The 25,758-nt window shown below is 31.7% G+C and overlaps 3 protein-coding genes across 4 annotated transcripts in view; 2 read left to right on the top strand and 1 right to left on the bottom strand.

The window, feature by feature from the left end:
* LOC136969432 (patched domain-containing protein 3-like) overlaps positions 1-25,758 on the top strand; it is a 330,862-nt gene that overhangs the window by 42,918 nt on the left and 262,186 nt on the right. The window lies entirely within an intron of this gene.
* metro (membrane palmitoylated protein 7-like protein metro) overlaps positions 1-25,758 on the top strand; it is an 82,579-nt gene that overhangs the window by 10,335 nt on the left and 46,486 nt on the right. For both annotated transcript variants that reach the window (XM_067263637.1, XM_067263630.1), the window contains exons 2-3: positions 8,715-8,796; positions 20,705-20,800. In XM_067263637.1, coding sequence (XP_067119738.1) covers positions 20,758-20,800 — 43 coding nt within the window. In that variant the 5' untranslated portion in view covers positions 8,715-8,796; positions 20,705-20,757. The remainder of the gene's footprint in view (positions 1-8,714; positions 8,797-20,704; positions 20,801-25,758) is intronic.
* On the bottom strand, positions 12,901-13,404 carry LOC136969080 (uncharacterized). The gene has a single exon (XM_067263178.1). It carries the CDS (start codon positions 13,402-13,404, stop codon positions 12,901-12,903), a length of 504 nt encoding a protein of 167 aa, XP_067119279.1.

The raw sequence follows: 25,758 nt of genomic DNA, 5'->3' as shown, positions 1-25,758 counted from the left end.
GCCTACTTATGTTTAGTAACATTTCTAAAATTGCTAGCAAGTTTGGAACAACAGACATAATTCTTAGATTTCAATGTTTTCAATTTCATTGTCAACTTTTATCCTAATAGTTAAATTATCTCTTGTTTACTTATATGAAATTCATAAATTCACTAGAAAATAAACTGGAAAAATTAGCAAAGATCTGCTTTGTTGAAGATTCAGACAAGTGTCCAGAAACTGGGCCCTAAAACATTATCTCCTATTAAGTTTATTATTTTTTAAATTTTTTTTTAATGATTGAAAAATTAAAATTTTTAGTGTGGAAAAAAGTACTGGAAAGGAACTGCTATGATCAAAGCAAAGAAAACAAACTTTAGTTTTAATAAAGATTGATTACAAAACAAAATATGAAAGTCTAAAAAACAAAATTTGGAACATTTTGGGACACATTTTTGGTTTATGTTTAAATAGTCTCCTCCTCAGTTGATATAAACCCTGTTGGAAAAGGTGTATTTCTGGAAGCAGTTCTGAATGTGTTTTCCATGTTCACACAACGCTACATTTGTTAATTTGTTTCTTCTACTTCATGATGAGATCATTGTGTTTGTTTGCAAAGCTGAAATCGATATTAAAAAATGTTTTCAGGGTCAGGTTGGAAGAGGATGGAGAAGCACGGTCATCTTTACCATTCATGAGGTTTGTGCAAATAGTCATTGCATATATAGGTTTATCATCATAGTGAAGAAACTATGAATTGTTATTTTGTCATTCCAAAGATTAGACTTTTTCCTGACATTTTCTTGGAGTTGTTCAAGTAAATAAATGGTACTAACTCAGTGCTCAGTCACTTTGGTCACAAGTATTATCAGATGATGTTGATGGCTTCCTTCAAGTTTTACACATAATTTAAATGTTAATTACACAAGGCCTTACAATCAGACATTTAAAAAAATTGCAGCTAGTTTTGACAAGAGCTAGGCATTAGGCGCCATCTCTTGTTAAAACTAGTAATTAAAATATTATAATTACTAGTTTTAACAAGAGATGGCGCCTAATGCCTAGCTCTAGTACCAAATTTATTTCTATAATCAGTTATCCAAAATTTAACCCAATCATTTATGGCAAATTGTTGGTGTATTTGCTTATGTTATCAGGTTTTGTTTGATGTATATTTGTATAAAACAAATATCAATATTAGACTACTTCACAAGCATGGTTTACCTAAATTATTTACAAAAATTTTTTTACTTACAGTATTTGATTATTTAACACAGATTGGTATGAAAACTGGGCAATTAAACTGGATATATTAAAAAACCTTTATAAAATAAAAAAATATATAAATAAAATAACATTAAGAAATTAAAGAACGTAAATTGCCTATACCTGTATATAGATAAAAGTACAATTGATAAGATTTTAAAAAAAAATAAAATAAAATAAATAAATTGATATAAAATTGGCCAAATGAAGTTAAACCTTTTTTAAAAAAGGAATGAAATTAAAAGGTTTTAAACAATCATAAAAACATAAAAATGCATATGTGAGAATCAACAAAATTGACATTATTACAACACAGTGAATTATAAACAGATAGGAAGGGGGGGTTGAAAGGGATCTCCAATGGACTCTACTGATTATGTAGTAGTGGTTGGCAGAGCTCACTAATGGCTATACCTTCATTTAAATTCAAATTATAGATGAAACTCTGATTTGTTGTTATTGATCTATTTTCTACCAATTATATAAGTTTAACAGCACCATTATTTCTCTCTTGCTTCAAATTAAGTCTTTGATTGCAGCACATTTTGATTTAAAAATTTATTGTAATTTGCATATGTTTTGATAGTAGTAATATATTAAATACTTATTACTTTTGTGTTTATAGATATTTGAGATGAAAACATTTCCTACTATGGACAGTAATAATGGCAGTGAATTTGGTGCCTTACAGTGTGGTTTTATTTTATCTTTTAAAATTCAATCCCTTAAAAAATTTGACATGAAAAGTATTATTTATTAAACTGGAAAATTTTTCTTTAATACTAAGATAAAAAAATTGTCAATGTTTGGAAGATTACAATAATTTTTCCAATTATCAATTTTCATTTAAAGTAATTTGTTGTTTTATTAACACATACTGATTCTTAAATATTCTAATAAATATTTAACTGTAATGAAATCAAATACAATTTGCATTGAAACTTAAAAGGAATTTAATACAGATTATATTACATATAAATTAGCAGCGAGATTGTGCCATTTGCCTACCAATTTATTTATAAAAATAATCCTTCGATAAAATCTTTAACCAGTGTGGGGTATAATTAATTTGTGTACGCTAACGTTTTCGGATCCCTCCCTGGGTCCTTCCTCAAGCAACGTTCTTTGTAACAATACAAAAATATTTATTCAATTTATTTATAATTTGTTTCTATTGCTTTATATAAACAGTACAAATATATCTTTTGATCACATGTAACAGTATGTTATTTTAGCACTATTATCAGATATATTAAACTATAATTAGCATATGGATAATATTCGTTGCACAACATATCTTACTGTGTTATAACTCTATGATACGTTGAGCATACTTTCATTCTGAAAGTTTGAATTTATATATAAATAGCAAAATGTATGATAATAAAATTGTTTTATGATTTTCTAGGATCTAACTCGACACAAATTAAGTATATATTTTTGGTGAATAGCTAAGTATTAATATTGTGTATGTAGGTATGTTATTTGTAAAATGTAGCCTTAAGAAAGATTTCCAGAAATGTAGCCTCAATTTTGGATTGAGTCAATGAGAAAAGTAAAGTTCATTTTACAATAAGATTCTGGAAATCATGTAGGCCAGAATGAAAAAGCATTATGTTGTAACAGTATAATATTTGCTTTCTTTATAATTACCATTTTGCTTTTTAACTTCAATGCTTTATATGAATGAAGTGACCTATACAAAACCAGCAAATATTCAAAATGGTCAATTATCACTTTCTTTAAATAGTGTAGTAAAATATTTTTTCTCCATATCATTACAATATCTTCATATTTATCTAATATGTGACAGTTGAGACTATCTGAAGATGTTCAAAGTTTGCCTGAGTTTGTCAAGTAACTTGTATAGGGATATTTTTTAAGCTTCCTGAAAAGTTAGAATTTAAAGCCAAATGATTGCTGAATTGTATTGGGTTATATTTTTACTACTACTATTATTAATTAAGTTCTAAGTAATTTGGCACTAGAGACCTGTCTCTAGTTATTAAATTTAGCAAGAGATGGCACTTAATGCCTTCCTTTAGTGTCAAATTACTGTTTATTAGCCTTATGATGACTGTTAAAAACAGTAGAAAACATTTTTTTGGTTAAAATCTTGTTCTTTGCAGTTTATTCATGATATTGGTGTTATTTATGGTACTTAACATATTGATATAAACAAAATTAATGTTATAACATTTTAGTTATTATTTAAAAGCTGCTGAAATATTGTCTATATTATTGATTACAGTGGATGTAAATTAATTTTGTTTAATTCTGAAAAATAATATCAGGAATATATCCTTGGTAGTATGTCAAAAATATAAGATGTTAAAAAGTTTTGGTTAGATTTTTAAAATTTTTTAAACACAGTGGTGCCTCATACTTTGAATTTAATACAGTCTAGGAGGTCATTTGAAGTCTGAATCAGTTTTTCTCAGAAGTAATGGAAAGTGAATTAATTAGTTTCCAGTCCCTAGATAATACTTCTTTCAATAAAATTAAAACAGGAAATATATGTAATAAATAACACAATTAAATGCCCTGATAATAAAAATACACAAATACTCTATAATAAAATGAAAATTGCATTTACTGGTCACACACCATTGACTTTGGCATCTTAAACACAGCTGTCAGATCCCATGTGTACGTGGCTTGTTCAAAAAGTTCCCAAACTTTTTGAATAGTGTGCTTCCGGTTGGTTATTTTTTAATCCGCTTGGAGGCGTTGCGTCTGCAGAAACCTTCCAAGTATCATGTTTCAACCGTTTGTTGATATCTTGTTTTGGTGATTAGTAATGGCCGTTTATGTGAAGTGACATTTGATGAAAAATCAGATCTGCTGAAATGAACTCTTTGAAGGAGCATCGTTATTCTGTGAAATTCTGTGTGAAACTCAGGAAGTCCTTCATGGAAACTTTTGAGTTGATTACCAAGGCTTATAGTGAGGGTGGGTGAAACAGCCACTCCCCAAAAAAAGCTTGACAAGTTCGCTCAAATATTAAGGTGATGTTGACTGTTTTTTTCAATGCAAAGGGGTTGTGCATCACAAATACCTACTTACAGGCTAGACAGTCAAGACAGAGTACTACCTGGGGGTTATGAAACGCCTAAGAAACAGAATCAGCCGAACTTTGGAGGCGTGGCGAGTGGTTTTCACCATGACAACGCACTTGCTCATTCGTTCCTCAGAACTCGGAACTCGTGAGTTTTTTGGCCAGAAATGAGACCTTTGTGCTTCCCCACTCACCCTACTCACCTGACCTGGTCCCATGCGACTTTCCTGTTTCCAAAACTAAAAAATATGCTCAAAGGAAAAAGATTTGTCACCATTTCAGAGATAGAAAGAAAAACGATGGAGAAACTTATGAGCATCCGAAAAGAGCATTCCGGGACTATTTCAAAAAGTGGAAACACAGTTGGGATAAGTATATATGTTGGAGAGGAGGCTACTTTGAAGGAGGCCCTGACAAATAAATTGTAAGTGAAGTATTTTTTTTTGTAGTAAATAAAGTTCAGGAACTTTTTGAACAACCCTCATATTGCCTTCATGTTCCTTTTTCATCTCAATTGTCGATATTACAACTTTCCTCTTAGACTTGCTTCCATACACTTGCACAAAAATTCCATTTAAGAAATTTTGAATTATAGAATACAAAATATATGGGGTGCCCAAAAACTGTTGGCAAAGAAAACTTGCAAGAAGAAATTGTTAAAAATTGATGAATAACATGTAATACATATAACCAAACACATCAAAAATAAAATGAAAAACACTGAAAACATACAAGCATAACACGAGAGTGAAAAAAAAACTTGGGCATGCAACGGACTATGTTTACACTTTGAGCACATTTTTCACTGCACATGCAGTTCAAATTTTGAAGTGTTGTTTGAATTCTGAAACAAATTTTTGTCAAATTTAGCATTCAAACTCTGAAGCATTCATTCGAAGTTAGAGTTGTTTGAAGTACGAGGTATCACTGCATTTTCAAAAGTGAAAAGCTCAAAACTTTCTAGAAAATAGCTGAAAAATTAACATCTAAGCCTAAGAGAGAAGAAAACAGAGCTAGGGCCAAGAATTTTTTAAAGAATATGGTTCTGAGCTTTGGCTTCAGCAAAAACAAAGTAGATCTAACTGGTTCTGGCTCTTCAGAGCCTGAAGGTAGATGGATCAAACTAGATAATGACATTTTACTCAGTTGAGCTGGTAGCAGAATATTATGTTGATGCTGATCTGTTATATCAAGAATGTTGTTTTCATTAAGAGTAAACTATTTTTAAATATATTTTGCCTGAGTTTTTTTATATTGAGTGTTTCCCAAACCAATGTTTTATTATTTAGAACAGGCCTGGCCAACCCAAATTGTTTCACAGGCCACTTTGATCATGCGTAACATTATGGTGGGCCACAATTTAGGCAAACATGCTTTTAAAAAAGTAAAACAAATACAAAATGAATAAGATTTTATTGTTATACCAAGAGTTTGTACTCGCACTTGCACATTATAACAATGACACATGCAAATTTTCATTTATTTAATTGCTTTGGTATACATATAACAGGAAACAAAAGTTGAAATAGATATATAATATTGCTTAACAGGCCACACAGTTTAACGTGACGGGCCGCGGGTTGGCCAGGCCTGATTTAGAACATAGAATACTTTTGAAGTACAGTCAAACCTGTTTTTATGCGCTCTTTTTATGTGCGATTTTTTAAATGCGAATTTTTAATTTGTGCGGTATAGTTGGCGACTAGTCTCGTGTGATTCATCATGTCTCACGTTGACTTATTATAGCTAAATAAACTTATTATAGCATAAATGCACTTATTATAGTAATATTATTGCATGAATATGCGAAAAATGAAATAATTTACTTTTTAAGTCAACAAAACACCACCTGGACAAAAATATGTAAAACAGACGATAGACCAGACGATGCAGTCAAGTGCTGACATCTGTTGTCAATAAATTCTATTTCGTACGGTTTTGAGTTATTTTCTATGTGAGACTTTTTTTATGCGGTCCCTGTTGACCGCATAAAAATATTATTTTTTTAATTGTGTTGCGAAAACTATTATTTACAGCCATTCGTGAAGTTTCGTGAGATTTTTTTTAATGCGGTCCCTATCCCCCGCATAAAAACAGGTTTGACTGTATTTTAAAAATATGATGATTATAGGTTTTTATTGATATAGACATCTAACATACAAAAATTTTATTATTTTAAATTTTTTAAATTTGGATTGAAGTTTCCAGAATTATTTAAATTATTGTTAGTTAAAACAGTTTTTAGATTATAAAGCAAATTGATCTTTTCTGTGTTTATAAGAGGTTAAAGAAAGTCAATGGCCTGAACAATCAACAGCAGGACTACTCATTTAGAAGTTAGTGGCACTGAGATTGCCTTGTGTCAGACATCATGAATGATTCATCGATGATGTTGCTATTTAAATTACTTTTCAATGCACTGCAGGAAAGATACTATTTCTGTTTTTCAGTACACACCATGGTTAAATTTAAATTTAATTAATTAATAAAACTGTTAATTGACATTCAAAAATTCATGTTTAAATGTGCTTAAGTTAAATTAAATGCAAAATTTTATTAATATAATATAATATATATTATAATAATAGCAGGTAAACCCAGCATAGACCAGGCAAAAATAAGTACAAACATTAAGATTGTTAGATTATTTCATACTTCTAGCTTTTCTATTATATTATAATATATCATAGTATTTGATTATATAACTACAAATGTTATCTTACAAAAGGGTTTATCACACTGAGTGACCAGTCTAACACATTTTTAAAAATTCTTTAAATTGTGTACAGTAGAGGAACAAAATATTTCAAATGTATTAGATTGGTCACTCAGTGGGATAAACCCTTATGTAAGATAACGTTTGTAGTTATGTAAATCAAATACTATGATATAGCATATTAAAATGAAAACCATATAAAGAATTTGGTTATTTCAGCCTACCATTGGCATGTTTATCACAATACTCGAATGGTACAAAATGACATGATTTCATTGGTCAAGTAGACACTGATTGAAAATAGCTTAAATTTTTTAAGATATCATATCATATTTTTTTTTTCTAACGTTAGCACTAACAAACTGTTTCATCCACAGCTCAACATCAAATGGTGATCTGCCAATGAATCAAATTTTGTGAAAAATGGACCAAATATTTAAACTGGGCACCTTCAAAAGCCCCTTAAATCATATTTTGTTCAGGCTGGTAACCTCGTATTATGTAATTTTCCTATTTGGATGCCACCATACTGGTGGGTCAGATAGGAAGAAGGAATTGATGCAGATGGAGGGCGAAGTTAATTTGACCAAAAGTAATAGTTGTCTTCCTCCCGGGAGAGAGGATGGTCAATGACTACTATTTAATACTGGTCTACTATTAATATTTGAAAAGTGATCTGTGTTGGATAGGTTGTAGTGATCCCTCCCATATGAGATCCAAGTTGCAAAGCTTAATGACCAAAAAACTTGATATAAGACTTGTTTAAATAAAAAAATCTTGTAAAAATGCAAGAATAATTGCTTTTATATGATCCCATAAAAAAAACCTGGTGAAACTAGGCTGAAAAGTAAAGCTCAGTAAAAACATCTAAGTAAAGGAAACTTTTGAAAGTTGTGGCATAAGCATACTGGAAGCAGATTTGATGGTAAGACTTGACATGTGAATAAAATGCACATTACACAGACTAAACTACAGGAAATTTTGAATGAAGCAATGTCACCATGATAATAAATAGGAAAAATAAGCATCTGCACAGAAAAAGATTTCAAGCTCTACTTTGTGTCTTAAAATTGTTGCACATACTGTACATTAATTTTGCTGAACATCAGAACATCTTAAGCAGTCAATGAAAGAAGTTTGGGGCAATGGGTTTTTGAGTTACTAAGGGGAGATGAAATCGGGAGGGGCAGGATGTCCAGGTTTCGTGGCAGTTAAGTATGTCCTTGTAAATATCGCATTTATAGAAAAATTATTAGACTTGGTTTGATTTATTTGGTTATGGCAACATGAGACATGTATGATCTGCCAAAGAGAATGCTCCTTGGCAGATCATTTATGTCTCACGATCCATCCTGGAAAGACTTTTATGTAAAGCTGGCCCCAATTTAAGTGTTACTAATACAAAGAAAACCCAGAAAGCACCACATGGCTATATGCGATCTCACAACCAACTACCAGTGTTCGGTAGTTTTGTCCACTCGGTTACTGGAAGGTACTGTACTTATTGGGCTGCAATAAGTACCTTCCAGTAACCAATATTTAAATCATAATGAAATTTGAACTTAAACTTTTTATACAATTATGTCTAAAAGTTATAAAATTTTGAATTTGTTTTTTTATCTTAATTAATATTAATTAAAATGTGATGCCAAATTGATTGCTTGAAATTGAAATTATGTTCTTAAATTTTGACAGATACTACATCATTTGGAGAAAAGTGAGATCCTCTGAATCATCATCCAGACAACAGAATTAATTCTTAACCTTAAATCTTAAGGTAATTATTATCAGTTTTATTGAAAAATAAAATACAGAGTAATCCAAAAATGTAGAAGAATCTATTTATATAAAACAAAACTGGGTTGGCAAACAATTTAATCTCCCTAAACAATATAAGAAGAGAAATTGTTAGGCCATAGCAGCCATTTTGGATTCAGTTCCATGTTTTTAAATGGAAAGGTTTGCATGTGACATGTTAAACTGATAGAGAATTTTATCAGGAAAACAATAGTGCAATTTATTTTAAAGTAAGTTTAATTCTCAAGATTTAAATGATTTTTTGTGAAATCTAAAAACACTAATTTGTAAGTGTAATGTATCAAAAATGTATCAAATTATTTTTTTATCAAAGTTGACTACAAGGTCAACAGGATATGTTTGATGTTGGAGTGTTAATGCTATTATCTTCTCTTATTCCTGATGAACGTTGTCCAACACATCTGTTTTAAATACTAGTACAAACTGTTTAAGATGAATGGCATTGGTCAAAATCTTCTGCAGTGTGTGCTTCAGTCATCTAATATCAGGACTATATTAATGTATTATGCTTGTGTAAGTGCCATCATGTAAAAAACAAAAAAATTTTATAAATTCTGAGAATGAGTAAAGTTGTGTTAAAATTAAGTACATTATCATTTTTGGGGTGAAATTCTCCACCAGACTGATATAGAACATGCCCACCTTCCCATTTACAAAGAGCTGAATCCAACAAGGTGAATTTCAAGATGGCCATTATGTTTGTTCCCTCCTGACAGTTCCCTTCTCCCATATTACATGTTGGAACTTTATATTACTGTTTGCTAATCTTTTGTTGTCTTAGATGAGTGTTTCTACACTTTTTGACCACTCTATATACTATTTAAAATATTGTATTGGCATAAATGTAAATTGTTTCATATACAGTCAAACTTGGTTAATTCAAAGTTCAAGGGGAGTGCAAAATAATTTGAATTGAACAATTTCATTAATAAGTATTAAGTAATACAGATACAGTGTAATTACTTTGGTTGTCACATTTTCTTGTCAAGCTTACACCAAGCAGAACACTGGTGAAAACAAAAAAGCAGAGTGAAAAACACATCATACATGATGTCATTTCAAGTGAGTTTCATCATTTCACAAAATTGCTCAGAAGTTTGAAACTGTTGAACTTTTTTGCTAATGAAAAAATTTCACCACTTATCATAGTGTCATTTGTTGTCAGGTGTTTCTAGTAGTTTTTAAAATGGTTACAAAATTATCACACAATAGAGATGTCAAAATTAATGTGATATCCTTGCAATTCTCACTTTTTAAACATTTGTCTCACCCAACATCATTTTCTTTTTAACATATCTTTCATTTTTTGTAACAAATATGCAATCTTTCTTCTTTATCCTCGCCTTTTCCCATGTTTATATGGGGTCGGCGTTTCCTTCTCTAATACATCCATTTCTTCCTATCAAGAGCTGCTTCTTTCTTAAGTCCCCTCTGGTTCAAGTCTTTTTCCACCTTATCTTTTCAACTCATCTTTGGTCTTCCTCTTTTCTTTTTTCCTTTTACTACCAGTTTTCCGATCTTCTTTCCAACATAATTGTCACTTCTTCGCTCTGTGTGGCCAAACCACCTCAACCTACATTCTTGCATCTTTTTACTCAAGGGGCCCACCTTAACAGAACCTCTAATAAAAATCATTCTTTATTCTATCCTTCCTTGACACTCCACACATCCATCTGAATATTCTCATCTCTGCCACCTTCATCTTTCTTTCTTGGGCTTTTGTTATTGCCCATGTCTCAGCCCCATATAACATTGCAGGTCTAACAACTGATTTATACAATTTTCTTTTCAGATTGCAGCTAACATTCTTGTCACATAACACCTTGCTCAGCTTTCTCAGTCCACCCATTTACATTGAATTCTATGCTGCATCTCCGAGTTTAATCCACCTCTCATTTCGACAAATGTCCCAAGATATTTTAAACTCGGAACCAAAGGAAGCAGCACATTTTGGATTTTAATATTACACTCGTCTCTACCATTCAGAGTCATATAAGCTGTTTTAGTTCTGCTAATCTTCATGCCCCTTTCTTCCAAAACTTTCCTCCAATTTTCCAGTTTCTTTTCAGCCTTGGTTTGGGGAAGTTCACACAGCACAATATCATCCATCAAACAGCATACTCCACAGAACCTCACACTTCATGTCACACACCAATACGTCCATTATCAGGTCAAACAAGTAAGGGCTAAGGGCCTATCCCTGATGTAAACTAACATTAACGAAGAACCATTCTGTAGTGCCCACACTACTCTTAACTTGAGTCTCTGCTCCCTTGTACATTTCCTTGACAAGCCTAACATATTTTTCTGGAACATTCTTTTACTTCAAACATCCCCATACCTCTTGCCTTGGTACCCTATTATACATCTTTTCTAGATCTATGAACACCATGTGCAAATTTTCCTGCATTTCCCTGTGCCTTTCCATTAGCTGTTTTAGAACAAATATAGCATTGGTCATACTCCTTCCTGGCAAAATGCCAAACTGTTCCTCTCCAATCTCAGATTCCTGCCTAATCCTTCTTTCTACAATTTTCTCCCAAATCTTCATAGTATGGGACAATAACTTTATACCTCTGTAATTTCTGCAATTCTGTGCATCTCCTTTACCTTTAAAGATTGGCACAAGAATGTTCTTCCTCCATTCATTTGTGATCTTCTCCTGCTGCCAGAGTTTCTTCATAAGGTTCCAGAGGATATCAATTTCCTCCTTACTCAAACCTTTCCAAGTCTCAACTGGAATCTGATCAGTGCCTGCTGCTTTCCCCATCTTCATTTTCCTGAGCACACTTTCCACTTCTTCTCTGCTAATATCTTGCACCACTCCTTCGTTTGCCTCCATTCTTGTATACATTTCTGGGATTTTCTTCATTCAATAAATTCCTAAAATATTCTTTCCATCTTTCCTTGACCCTTTCGTAATCTTGTAATACCACTCCTTTATCATCTTTAATCAGTTTAATAGAGGTAAAATCTTTTGATGCCTTATTTCTTGCTTTGGTGATTCTCATCAACTGCCTTTCACCACCTTTCCTTTCAAAAACTTTATAAGCCTCTTCTAAAGCCTTTGCTTTTGCAATAGCCACTGCCTTTTTAGTCATTTTATTTGCCAAATGGTGAGTTTATTTATCTTCTGGCCTTTCCATCAATTCCCATCTTTTCTTTGCCTCTCTTTTGTCTAACTGTAACTTCTCGCTTTTTCTCCCCTTTTTTTATGACTCTTTGTCTACCCTTGTTTATTACTTTTACAACTACTTACAAAGAGATTGGATATGGACCGACAGTCGGGGGAAAAGAGTAGGTCCAATATAACTACACTACTCCAGCTTCAAATTTCTAAACTCTAGTAATTTCCAAAATATGAGGATATTCTGGCTTTGAATTATCCAAAAATTAAAGAAAATTGAATTAAACAGATAATTTTTACATTACTTTAATAGAAAATTTAAGGTAAATTTGTATAATTTCAATTAACAAAGTGTCTGTATATATTAACTGATTTAGATTGAGTTTATTATTATTATTTTTGAAGTGATTGCATTCCACAACCAAAGTTCTTTTTCTTTTGGCGATCTCTTCTCTGAAGTTTATCCAACACCTCCTCTCCAACTTTCAAAATGCAATTACTATTTAGCAACCACCATGTTTGCACATCATCCAGGAACTGGATTTCTTTTAACACTTTTACCTTAAACTCTTTCCTTAATTTCTCCTCTTTCACCATTTGATCCTTTGTTCAATCTGACTAACACAATTCTTACAATTACCCATAAGAAAGTCACAATCCACCAGGAGGATTCTATGTTGTGCAGGAATACTTTCTTCATTAAACACCTTACTGTTTCTCACTTCTCTCAGATGTCTCCTGCGGCACAAGAAAAAATCAATCTGACTGGATCTACCTCCACACTCATGTATGTAACCAGTTGGTTCGCTTTCTTCTCAAAATAGGTGTTAACTAGCGCAAGGTCAAAAGCCACAGCATGACTGACTAGTCTTTTTCCCACACTCCTCCTCCCAAGAACTCTTCTTTCCACATTCTTCCTCTTCCCAACATGACCATTTAAATTCCCTCCCACAGATTAATCTCTTGTTCATGATTAATATGAACACACATTATAACTTGATCAAGATCTGTCCAAAAATTTGTCTTTTCTTCTTCTCCACTACCTGGCTGAGGAGCATACACACACACAATCATAATGAAAATTCCACCAATGTCCAACTTAACACTCATAATTCTAACACATCTTTGTTTAACCTCACAGACACTGTCTTTTAGAACTTTATCAATTACGATACCAACTCCATTCCTTCCTCCCTTTCCACTCACAAACAGTTTGTATTCTTCACCAAGTTCTTTAGCTTTATTTCCTTTCCATCTTGTGTCTTGCAGGCACAAAATGTTCACTCTCCTTTGCATCAGATCAACCAAATCTCTACTCTTCCCATTCAATGTTCCGATGTTTAGAGTACCTATTCTTATACTATTCTTCCTCTTCTCTTTCTGGTTTAACTTCTTTATCTGAACCTGTCCTTGTTTCGGTAGCTCTAGCTCATTTGACATAGTTTTCGAGCGACATGACTCTGCATCACTTTGGGGGGACGTCCTAACACAGTTATAACTTACTTGAGCAAACATTCCATGTAGTTTTAGCATAGGTTTTAGGATGCCTTTCCTGACGCCAACCCTATTTGTTATAAGTGCAATTGCTTTCTGCTTTTTGCAGCCTAGACCAGTTTTGCATTTGTTTTTTACTTTTCACCATTCACTAAGTATGAACTAGGCTACTTTTAGAGAATTCAGTCTTCATTCATGTATTCCCTCTTGCCGGTTCATTGTATCAAATTGAAACAGTCAAATATCTTAACAAAAAACAAACTTTAATCACACTTGATCGTATATGGCAGAAACTCAATCCTATGCAGTTAATGAGACTCTTCTTATCCTTAAATTAAATTAAAAAATTGCCAAGATGAATTCACATTCAGAAAAAATATATTTCTTTCTAGACTATACATACAAATGAGTCCAAATCTTTCTGTCCTTTCATATGCTTTTTAACTTTTTTACATTTGATTGCAAACATGTAGCCTACAAAAAAAAGTTGGTTCTGCTGTAGATTTGTTACTGTCTCTACAAGCAAGTGAAAGGACAGAAGGATTTAGACTCATTTGTATGTATAGTCTAGAAAGAGATATATTTTTTTTCTGAATCTTCTTATCCTTCCTTTCCCACTTTCAAACTCCACCACTTCTCCTCTCTTCACTAACTCTACCCTCCTCCCACCTCTCCTCTGACTCTCCTTCTTCAACTCTCATTTTTCTCGCTTTTTCTCCCCTTTTTTTATGACTCTTTGTCTACCCTTGTTTATTACTTTTACAACTACTTACAAAGAGATTGGATATGGACCGACAGTCGGGGGAAAAGAGTAGGTCCAATATAACTACACTACTCCAGCTTCAAATTTCTAAACTCTAGTAATTTCCAAAATATGAGGATATTCTGGCTTTGAATTATCCAAAAATTAAAGAAAATTGAATTAAACAGATAATTTTTACATTACTTTAATAGAAAATTCAAGGTAAATTTGTATAATTTCAATTAACAAAGTGTCTGTATATATTAACTGATTTAGATTGAGTTTATTATTATTATTTTTGAAGTGATTGTTTTTAGTATTAAAATTCAAAAATGCTTATGGGTTCATTAATAAAATTTGTGAGCAGACATTCCATAAGTCAAAGTGTGTTTTGTCCATGATTGAAGTTTAAAGCAACCACAATAATCATAAAAACACACTTCATGTCTACAATCATGAAATAATTAACACAACAGTGTAGTGGCATTATAAACATGATTTATTAGCATAATTAAGAGGTACTTGCTAGTAATTTCAACAGCTTACAGCCATCATCATCAGGCAAAAAAGAATTGACAAAAAAGAATCAAATACAGTTAACTTAATTTTTGAACTTTCAGTTATTTGAACAGACTTTTTCAAGTTATCCAAGGCACATAGATAGAATACAGAACTAAGTTAAATTAAAATGTTTTCAAAAAATTATAGAAATATGTTGTAATTCACATCACATTTCCAAAAACCCGTAAAAACCAATTTAGTAACATGTATATGATTGTGGAATATATATAAATACAAAATTACAAATTGAATCTTTTGAATAAGGTTACCCACAATTGCAGGATTTCTATGGAAGGTGAATTGCATAGTGTTATTGTGGATATTTATATGGGAGAACCTCTATATAACTCCCTTTGATCATAGCATTGCTTAAGTAATTTGGTGTGTGCCCACAGAGGTAAATAACCATGGTCTAGTACCCTTTTAGATAACTCGGTTGCTGGTCTGTTCTTCTTAATATCATCTTGATGTTCCAGGATATAAGACTGTAACAGTCTAGTAGTAGCTCTAATGTAAATAATTTCCTTCCCTGAGAGTACGTATTGTAATGGAATTTTGTAGACTCGATTTTTTATTTAATGTGAGCATGTCTCTGTCATTTCATTATGTTCTTCATAGTGTGGGTTGGGGGGGCTATAGGTAAAGTAAATCCATGTTTTCTGAAAAGATGTTCTACTCTCAGTGATATAGGGCTTAAATATGGTATTAAGGGTTGTACTAGCCTTAGTTCATCCTTAGTGCAGAGGAAAGTCTGTGGAAACAAGTTTTTCTTGACCCAGTTATAGAGATAACAAAACCTGGAAGGAGCATTGTTTGAACAAAACCAGCATTGTTCACCATCCTATTGATAAGTTGTAATTCATTGTTTACTAATGTCTGGGTGGATGAGAGAAGGAGCACTCTGCAAATAAAAGAAGTAATTGTGAAATTTACAAACTGATAAGGTTGGAATGCAGTCGCGGGGATAATATGTGGCACCTAGTTATTTTTATGGTATACAGAAAATATCAGTTCAGGTAATCTGTGTGTTTCCAGATCTAACAAGGAGATTTCGGCACTTAATTCTTCTGCAGTAAAATTGATAGTTGGATATATAGAAGCTAACATAAACGAAGCTGTTTAATTCATTCATGGGGCCATTCCATGCAAGCAACTACATATTGTAAATACAGGATTGAATGGCAGGCAGTTAACAGTGCATTGAAAATACTATATTCTATATTCCTCATGATGAGCTTTGCCAAAATGAGTGACAGGAGGAACCCATTGGCACTCCCTGGGTCTGTCTGTATATACTACCATAGAATTGAAAATAATTGTTTTCCACGATAAGAAAGAGAGCCACTCACAAATGTAATACTTGTGATACTGAGTATCAAGAGCCTAGTAGCTGCACATTTACAAGCATGACGGCTTCAAAATATGGCACTGATGGATATAAGGAAATTGCATTAATTTTATACAAATGGTATGAGCAAGTGGAAAGGTTTTTTAATTTAGCACAGATGACCAACTTAGTATCCGATGTGGCTGAGGTTACAGTCAGAGGGTGAAACTGAAGCTGTAATTTGTTTCGCTAATGTCCTTTCTCAGAAATATGTGGAGAGTGAGTGTTTATTAACTAATGGTCTTAAGGGCCATGCAGGTTTATGTGTCTTTGCCTAGAAGAACAACCTTGGGCAAGCAACATTTGTTTGTGGGTTGAGAGGCCCAACTAATGAAGGTACCACCCCTGGGAGTGCTCTGACCTTATGTGTCTTCTCTAATATAGTTGCCATTGGGTCCTCTTTTAATACGACAGACTTAGATTGTTCTATTAATTCATCGGCTCTAGATAGGAAATCCCAATTTTTACATGGCACAAATAATAAACAAATACACACTTAAAGCAACCACATATTAAAAATCACATTTAGTGATTTTTTGCAAATGTGTACAACTTAGCAAGATTGATGTCATTACAAAATCAAAATTTTGAAATTCAATCTATGGACTGAAATATTTGAGGTCAAAGTTTACCATGTAAAGTCTGAGCCAATTGCTGGTTACTCATAACAGTTCTTTAAACTGAAGTGTAAGTATACAGTACTAAAACACCTTACAGAACTAAAACTAACTTTAGTAAATATTTACTAGTTAATTTTGGTTCTGAAAGGTGTTTTAGTTGGTCACATACTACAAATCAATCAAGTTTCTAATTGCTGTCAATTTACATTGATCTTTACAACAATGTTTTATTTTGATCTTTATGATGGGCATCTGGTATACACAGTCTGCAGCTGCACATGCTTGTTTTAATTACTTGTTGGAGTTGGTAGGCCCTGGTTGTTGTTTTAAACATCTCTTGATGCTTTTGTTGGACATCCACATCCTCCTTTGGAACCTGCATGTTTTAAACTGATTTAGATAGCATGTTAGTAGAATGACATTACATTTGTGTTTTTGTGTGAAGTTGAAACAGAAAAACCTGTACTATGGAGCTCAGATTCATTGGTTAATTTTTTTTCTCTTCTGTACATAATATCATCATCTCAGAAAACTATTTAGAAACTGAGTATTGAAGTTTATTGTATTAACTCAACACTTTTTTTTTAATGCTTTAAAGTGAATTTTGACAAATGAAATAATTCTGTACATTTAAAATAATAGTCTTAACTTGACTGTGCAGTGTTTTTCCTTGTTTACACACGACAATATTACTTTCTGCCTTATTCTAACTAAATCAAAGCTATGACTTTATTATTATTTTGCTTTATTTGCTTCAGTTTTTAAACTATGTAGTATATAATTTATAATAAATTTAGTAATTAAATTTTTATTATAAAAATTATTATAACTATTACCTTATTTTCATGGATTGAGCATCATGCCACATATAACCAGGGAGCATATCAGAAACCCTAGGGTTACCAGCATGCCAGTTAAACTGTGGCTAAAAAGTAAAATCACATCTAACAAAACTAGTTATTATATAAATGTTAAAGAAAACATTTTTCTCAGTACAGTAAAATAATGACATTGTAATTTGACTGATTTACAACAGGGACATGAGTTTTCATTTACAGGGCAATAAAAGAATTAGCAGCTTATTGAAGTTAGTAGTAGTAGTAGTTTGCCATTTTGGGCCGCAGTGACAAACTACCATGAAAATAATAAAATTTTATGGATGCTACCCCCGATTGTAAAACGTAACACCTTCCTTTCAAATTTCACACAAAGCAGAAGTTAATCATGCATGTATGTTGGGATAATTTACTCTGAGTTTTTGAAATTTGATATGCTTATTTTTGCATTTTTGGATCAAATTACAATAAAATAAACATTAAAAAAACCACTTTTGGGACTCCACAAGTATTTTACATCATTACAAAGTAGACAAAATGCAGAAATTAAATATATAATTATAATTTTTGAGTAATGTTGACAGTTTTACAATTTTAGAATAAAAACTGGCATCTACAAGATGCTACACAATGTAGCTCATTTTGATTTTTACATGCTTTGTGGAAAGGGATGTATAACCTCGCATAAACTGGATTGCTGGCATTACCTTGGATTAAACTGGCATGTTGGTTTTTACCATATGGAAATATCTGATTTCATGATCTCTCCAGATAGACCAATATGCCAATCTGCAAAAATATAATAATAGTACTTGACAGTGGTTAATTTCTTACTAAGTTCTGTTGAACTGGGACTTATTAAATGACTTATAGCCTTGCACACTTTTTCAGCTGTATAATGTTTATTCCTGTGAACTAAATTAAATCTAAAGATGGGCTTCTTTGGGCTTAAATCTAAAGAACAAACCAAGAGCAAGCTGAGGTTTGTTTCAAATTCCAGAATGTTTTAAATATATTCTTTAAATCACTGTTATAACTGAAATAATAATTTGAAATTAAAGTTGGTTGCCAAGATTCTCATTATCACTTTCTCAAAATTTCAAATCATTAATTCATGTAGCATAAATATGGTTAAAGATTTTTTATAAATGTTAATAATTTTAAATGTTGGTCATAGCCACACTAATATCCTACTTTTATAACAAATAATTTATTTTCTATTGTTAATACAAAGGTTGTTCAAGGTTAAATGAAACTTTTGGGCCTATAATTTTCAAAAGTAACTGTAGCACGATAAAACCCGAAGAGGGAGTAGCATTATCCATCTCAAGATTTCGGTAGCAAGCATGATGTATTTTGCGCATGCGTAGCAGTTTTAACAATCATGGCGGAAGGTAATGTGTCTGCAACAGTGGAACAGCAGTGCATAATCAAATTTCTCATGAAGGAAAAGGTTAAACCTGCTGAAATTTTGAGAAGATTGAGTGCACAGTATGGGGAACAAATGCTATCGCAAGCAAGTGTGTAAGAGTGTGTCGACAATTTGGTGAAGGATGAGAGCTGGTGACAAATGAAACACGTGGACATGTTCGACCAACTGCAGTAAAGCCAGTGAATATCACACGAGTTGAGCAAGTTATCCTGGGGAACTGGCTAGTAACTGTGAGACATGTTGCAAAGTGTCCATCAGTGTCGGTAGTGTTGAGAAAATCATCCACGAGCACTTACTGTTTTACAAGATGTGTCCTTGATGGGTACCCCGACAGCTGACATGTGATCAGAAATGGGTACGCAAGGAGACATGTGAGCAGATTCTGAATTGGTTCATATCATACCGAAAGTGATTAGCTCCCAGCAATTACCATTTGTTTGGGCCCCTTAAAGAGCAACTGGGAGGAATGAAATTCCAGACAGATGATGAACTGCAGCAAGTTGTCCTGTGCTGGCTATGACATCAGCCCACTTCTATCTACAAGGTATCAGGGACCTACCTTGTCGCTGGGAACAGTCTATATACAGGGATCTGTCTATATACAGATGGAGAGTATTTCGAAAAATTGACATAGTTTATACATGTTTTGGACATTTCTTTTGGTCTATAGAAATAAAAGTTCATTTAACATTGAATGACCCTTGTAGTTAGCAAAAAAAAAAAAAAAAAAAAGTATGAATAATTTAGCATTTAATGATTTTATAAACAATCGAGTCTCTAAAATTTACAGAATATTTAGACTTGGTTGTTTGTATTTACCTAAAATGAATTTCTAGGTCTATCTATCACTTCCATTCATTCATGGAATGAGTTAACAGAAGTGAAAGAGAAAAACATCTTATGTTAATGTTAGAGATCGCAACTTCTAAAGTGACATACCAGTAAGTGATCTGCTTTTAACAGAAGTATGGGATGTAATGATGCAGAAAACAACATTACCTTGCTAAGTGCTATATAGAAATCATTGAAAAAAATCTTTGCTTTTAGATTAAATGCTTTTTGAAGTCTTTTAGTCCCTCATTATCAGATAGTCTCAATTTCTGAATGTTGTAATGGGTTTACAACATTCAAAAATGCATTGGGTTTACATCTAAAGAACAAACCAAGAGCAAGCTGAGATTTCTGTTTCAAATTCCAGAATGTTTTATATATATTCTTTTAATCACTGTTATAATTGACTTAATCATTTGTAATTAAGTGAAATTACAATAATTCATGTTCCTTTACTAAAGGTACATGTTCCAAGGAACATGTCCTATCTAATTTATCTGCCTTCTTAGATTAATTATATTCTGTCACCATACTCCTTGTTACTGCCTTGTTTCTTTCCTTCTCTTTGACTTCTCAAAACTAACTAAATTATTTTTTAAATTTAAAATAGAAAAAGTCATAAATGTTCTTGAGAAAATCATTATTAGTAAGGAGCTATATTAAGATTTATTGAGTTTTTACATCATCTTTGATTTCTTGAGCTTCTATGAATATTATTCTAATAGTTCTCTCTATAAACTAAAACTTTAAAAATAACAGTTGATTATATTGATTACAAAAACATTTAAAATTTAGTATTTGTGTGAGCTAAAATGTTTCAATTTTTATGTTTTGTAGATTAATGTTGAAACAAGTTTATCATTCAGATTTCTCATGACATATAAAACATAATGGCTGTGGGGATAAGTAGGAATGGCAGTAATGGTGATCCAAGTAAGTAATTCATTTTTATAATATATTAAAAATGAATACCTTTAATAGTAATCTTAAGAAAATGAATTTGTTTCATAATTTCAAAAGTATAATAATCTCTATTATAATATACAGTTATGTTTTTTAGTTATAGTATAATTTAATGAGATACATGTAATTTTTGAAAATATTTGTCTGTCAAATATTTGACTACTTAGTTTTTCAAATAAAATTTTAATTGGAAATGATTTTAAAATTTAATTTTTAGAAAAAGTATTAGAATAATTGATTTATTGAGTTATTATAAGAAGTATAATTTCAAATTTAATATAAACTATTTGAATATTGCATAATTTCAGTTGGAAGCATATTCTTATTCTTTTATATCCAATAATAATAATAGCAATAATAATATATAAAATTTAATCAAAAATTATGAAAATAAAAGTATATTGTCTAGTACAGTGTTTCCCAACTTCCAGTTTGTAAAAATTTACATTGGTCCACAGAAAAATATTTGACCATACTGACACAGTTGATTGCAGATGACATTTAAATTGCAATCTAGAGATACTTGTACAAACTCTGTTACATACTAGGATTTTTTATTTCCCAGTCTTTTGCTTTTCCCAGGATTCCAGGTTAAAACTGAACTGTTTCCTAGGATAGAATTAATTATTTTTAAGATATACAAAATATCATGAAATCAAACAATATAATTATTTTTCATTTTTAGAAGTAATTTAATATGTTCTGCAACCTCTAAAATCATATTAATAATGCTGTGTAAGATATATATTAAAAATTACCTTTGAATTATGTAGAAATTTTCAAAAATAGAAAAAAATTTATTAAAGTTTGCTGGAAACTGCATACATCAACAACAAAATGCTTTGAATTGAGTTAAAAATTTTTAAAAAATGAACTTAGATTAAACTTCTAACTTAAAAGGTAATTTTTGTATTTTCAATAAAACATATTATAAAAATTTATAATAATATTTTGTATTAAGATTTTAAAAAGCAAAGATGGTCCGGTCAATACTCCAATCTCTCGATCTGGTTCTTATTTAACTTAATGAAAATTCCTGCTATCGAGAATGCTCTTTCCGATTCAATTCATGTGAGTGGAATTGTCTTTAATGCATTTAAGAAAAAACAGATGTTATGTGTTTTTTCACCTGTAGCCTGGAAGATTTCTAATTCATTTTCAAGATTGTAGTACTTCTTTTGCTCTCTAGTATTCTTGATTTGTCTACCTTGGCTGCTTTAATAGCGGCATCAGCTTATAGCCTGATAATTCAGCAATTCATTTGGCTTTAATAATCAGGTTTATGAAGAAAAACTTCATACTTGCAGACTTCGTACTCGTTTGTATCCTTGCCCAGTTTGTCCAACCTGGTGTTACACAGTTATTGAAGCTACTGGGCATGGTTAAAAATTAAGACAGCATAAGCACAATTATTCCAGATATTACAGGTTCTGACAAGTAAAGAATTTTCAGAGTCTGCCACAAATAAGCTTTGCATTCATTATTGACCATTTGTGTGTGACATGCCATAACGAGGAAAAATTTTAAAAAAATTAATAAGTAGGTTTAAAATTAATAAATACAAATGTATTCTGACTGTTTATGAGCTAATTATACTTTCTATTTGGAAAATTTCCTCAACCTTAACACAAATGAGAAAAAAGTGAATTTTTAAGAAATTTGCAGAATTTCCCTGGATATTTCCTAGGTTAAAAAAACAACTGGGATCTCATATGAGAAACCCTAGTTACATACAGATAAACATTTATAAGTGTAATAAATAAGCATAATTTATAGTCACACACAATTAGAGTTCCATGTAAAATTATCCATAATTTTGCCAATCTGCAATGGGGAAAAAGGTTGAGAAACACTGGTCTAGAATAACACATGTAGAAAAGTATAAATCTGTTCTAAAATTTAAAGAATTGTATTAGAATATTATTATAATATAGTATTGTTGACGAATTTCTGATTTTGAAGTTTGGCACCTTTGTGCCAAACTTCAAAATTAGTGGGGCATAGTTTGATACAATAATCCAGTCACCCAAACCATTTCTTTCTATGGGCTATAATGAGCAAGTTATGACTAATTGAATGTGGAACTACTATGCATGGAAGACATGTAATACATGTAATTCACACTAGCATTAAATTGCTTGAAAAAAGATGAGCAGCAAGAGAAAGTTGATAGCATGCTTGTTATCCATGTTATGATATTGTATCACTCACTAAAAATTTAACTATGGTTGATATTTTAATATTACAAATAGTTTCCCAGTAGTCACATTATATTAATTCTATCAATATCCTTAAAAGTACTTACATTAATATTTTAATGAAACAATTATATTAATTTAGTAAATATAAATTGTAAAAATAGAGAGTATTCACAAAAAAACCTTTGTCTTTGCTTTTTTTGTCCCTCGTTATATTTACTAAAGGTAAAATAACGTTGGCCATGTGTTTATTTTTAATATTTTCCACAATTATATTAATATTTTAATAAAACTTGAGAAACAAAGTCTAACCAGTAAATCAAAGAAGTCAATTCATGCAATGAACTTATTTTATTATCTCAGTCAGGACAGTAGCTTCTAGTAGATTCTCAATAGTAATTGTTTTTGGCAATTACATTAATATTAATATTCTTTACTCAGGAAAGAGAGAAGTGGTACAGAAATAATAATTGGTTTTGATCCATAAATAGTGCATATATAAGCACTTGTGACAGTAGGCACATTTTATAAATCTAGTTTAATTACAATCTATGACAGGGGTGGCAAACCTATGTCAAGCGTGCCCAAAGTGGCACATAAGGAGAAATCATCTGGCACGTAACATATCATACGATTTCGATTTATCATATGACTTTTTCAATCATCCTTTCAGTTTATTACTCGATCATCCTTTTTTCAATCAGCTTTTTTATATTTATTCTAATTAAAGCATATTCCTTTAATTTCTTTAAATATTGTTATTCAAAGTTTAAAACTTTGTCATGCATAAACATCTTTAAAGCTAAGTATGCTTAAGCAAGAAAGGAAGAAATTATCAATTATTAAGGAAGAAATTATCAAAGGCATTAATTACATGTAGACTTTGCTATTTTGCCACCCATTGCCGATTTAATTAATGCCTTTGTGATGATTTCTTCCTTTCTTGCTTAAACAAAACCCTGGAATCTCAATTATCTTATAAGTATGCTTACTATATGGCACACAAGCTCAATAAGGTTTGCCACTCATGATCTATGACATCACAGACAACACTGTCACTCTCTGTAAATGTGAAGCACACTTTCATATTCAAATTATATTTAACATTTAATAATTTCATCATGCCATTAACAATTGCAACTGCTTGGTAGACTTTAAAATATTTTTATTATTACAATAGCTTTTGCCATCATAAGTCAAGGACTGTCTGCCAGGTTGATATGAAGCTGTCACAACCATCCTTGTTTTCTGTGGGGTCTTTGCATATGACATCAACAGTGTCACTTTATTATATGAAATGAAAACAGCTCCTAGTAGTATTATAAGTATGGTTACTGTAGTAGGATAGATTGCTAGGTGCTGTCTTTAATATAAAATTCAGAGAGCATATACGGACATACCTAATTCATAATTATGTTTACTTTGCATGTTGTGTGTACCATTGCACAAATTATCAAGGATTATTAAGTAAAAAAACACTTCAGAAGCTGGAAAATACCTTAAATACTCAGATACCTTCTGTATTGGTTCCAACAGCTACATTTATTGGAAAAAACAAGCATTTTTGATCACTTTAGCCCTGGTCATATTATGCAATTTCCAGCCGCGCGGGCGACTGCAACCACAACGGCTGTCCCCATTAACTAGTAATCCCCCTTCGAAAACCGGCATGACTGCAACCGCAACTAGAAACAAAAAGTTTGTTCTACTCGCGACAGTTGCAAACACGCATCCAATCAGAAAATGTCTTTGTGCCACGTCATACTTTGTGTTGTATATTTGTCAACATATCTTGATTATAACATTTGTATTAACTCAGTTTCAGTACATTTAAATGCTATATTTGATATAAATCAAATCTGAATTTATAAAAGTTATTGTTAGATTTGATTTAAAAAGTTTGATTACAATTGAATAAAATAAATGCTTATATAAAAAAGAAAAAATATATCGATTATAAATGAATTAAATCATTCAAGCTTTCCTCTAAACAACACTTACCCTCAAATATTCACGTTTATAAGATTGATAAATACCATCCAAAACTTCTGGGATAATGACCGATATCGAATTATGGGCCACTCTAAATTGGTATGCCAAACTACGAAACATTTCGCCTAAATTATATTTATACGGTTATATCCCCTATAACCTTTGGCATCCAAAAGCCTTAATTCATTCATCAGCTGGTAAAAGCACGATTGTTTAGCCCATTGATTTTCATTTTGCCAAGTTTTAACCCAGCATGAACGTTTTCCCTTTTTTTCTCTTCGTATATTCTCGCCAGCTCTAACAAAATTATTGCCTTTTTTCTTTTATTCATTCCAGAAAAGGAACTGCTTGCTATTTTAATAAGAAAAGTAGCTAAAATTCTGTAAATACTCTGAAGTAGAACGTAAAATGTCGGTAAACTCACGAAAGTAGACAAAAACAAGCTACTGTAATTTTATTGGTTTATTATAGGGTCAGGTGTTTCCGAGTTGCAACGTCAATGAACAATGTGTGACCACGAGAAGACACGCGTGACTCGCGCTTGTTGCAGTTGCGGTCGCCTGTGCAGCTGGAAATCACATAGTGTGACCAGGGCTTTTCAGAGATCATTATCAGGTTATTATACTAAATTCAGTGTGCTTCTAGCCCAAATACACATTATACAAACAGCCTATCAGATCATAGCTAAATGAAAAGGCTTATCACATCAGAACAAGATGGAACCAGACTTAATTATTC

Source organism: Centruroides vittatus, unplaced genomic scaffold, assembly GCF_030686945.1.
Source record: "Centruroides vittatus isolate TY-2023 unplaced genomic scaffold, ASM3068694v2 contig_1035, whole genome shotgun sequence".
NCBI lineage: Eukaryota > Metazoa > Arthropoda > Arachnida > Scorpiones > Buthidae > Centruroides > Centruroides vittatus.
The sequence above is the reverse complement of the archived record's forward strand: the minus strand, read 5'-3'. Positions and strand labels throughout refer to the sequence as shown.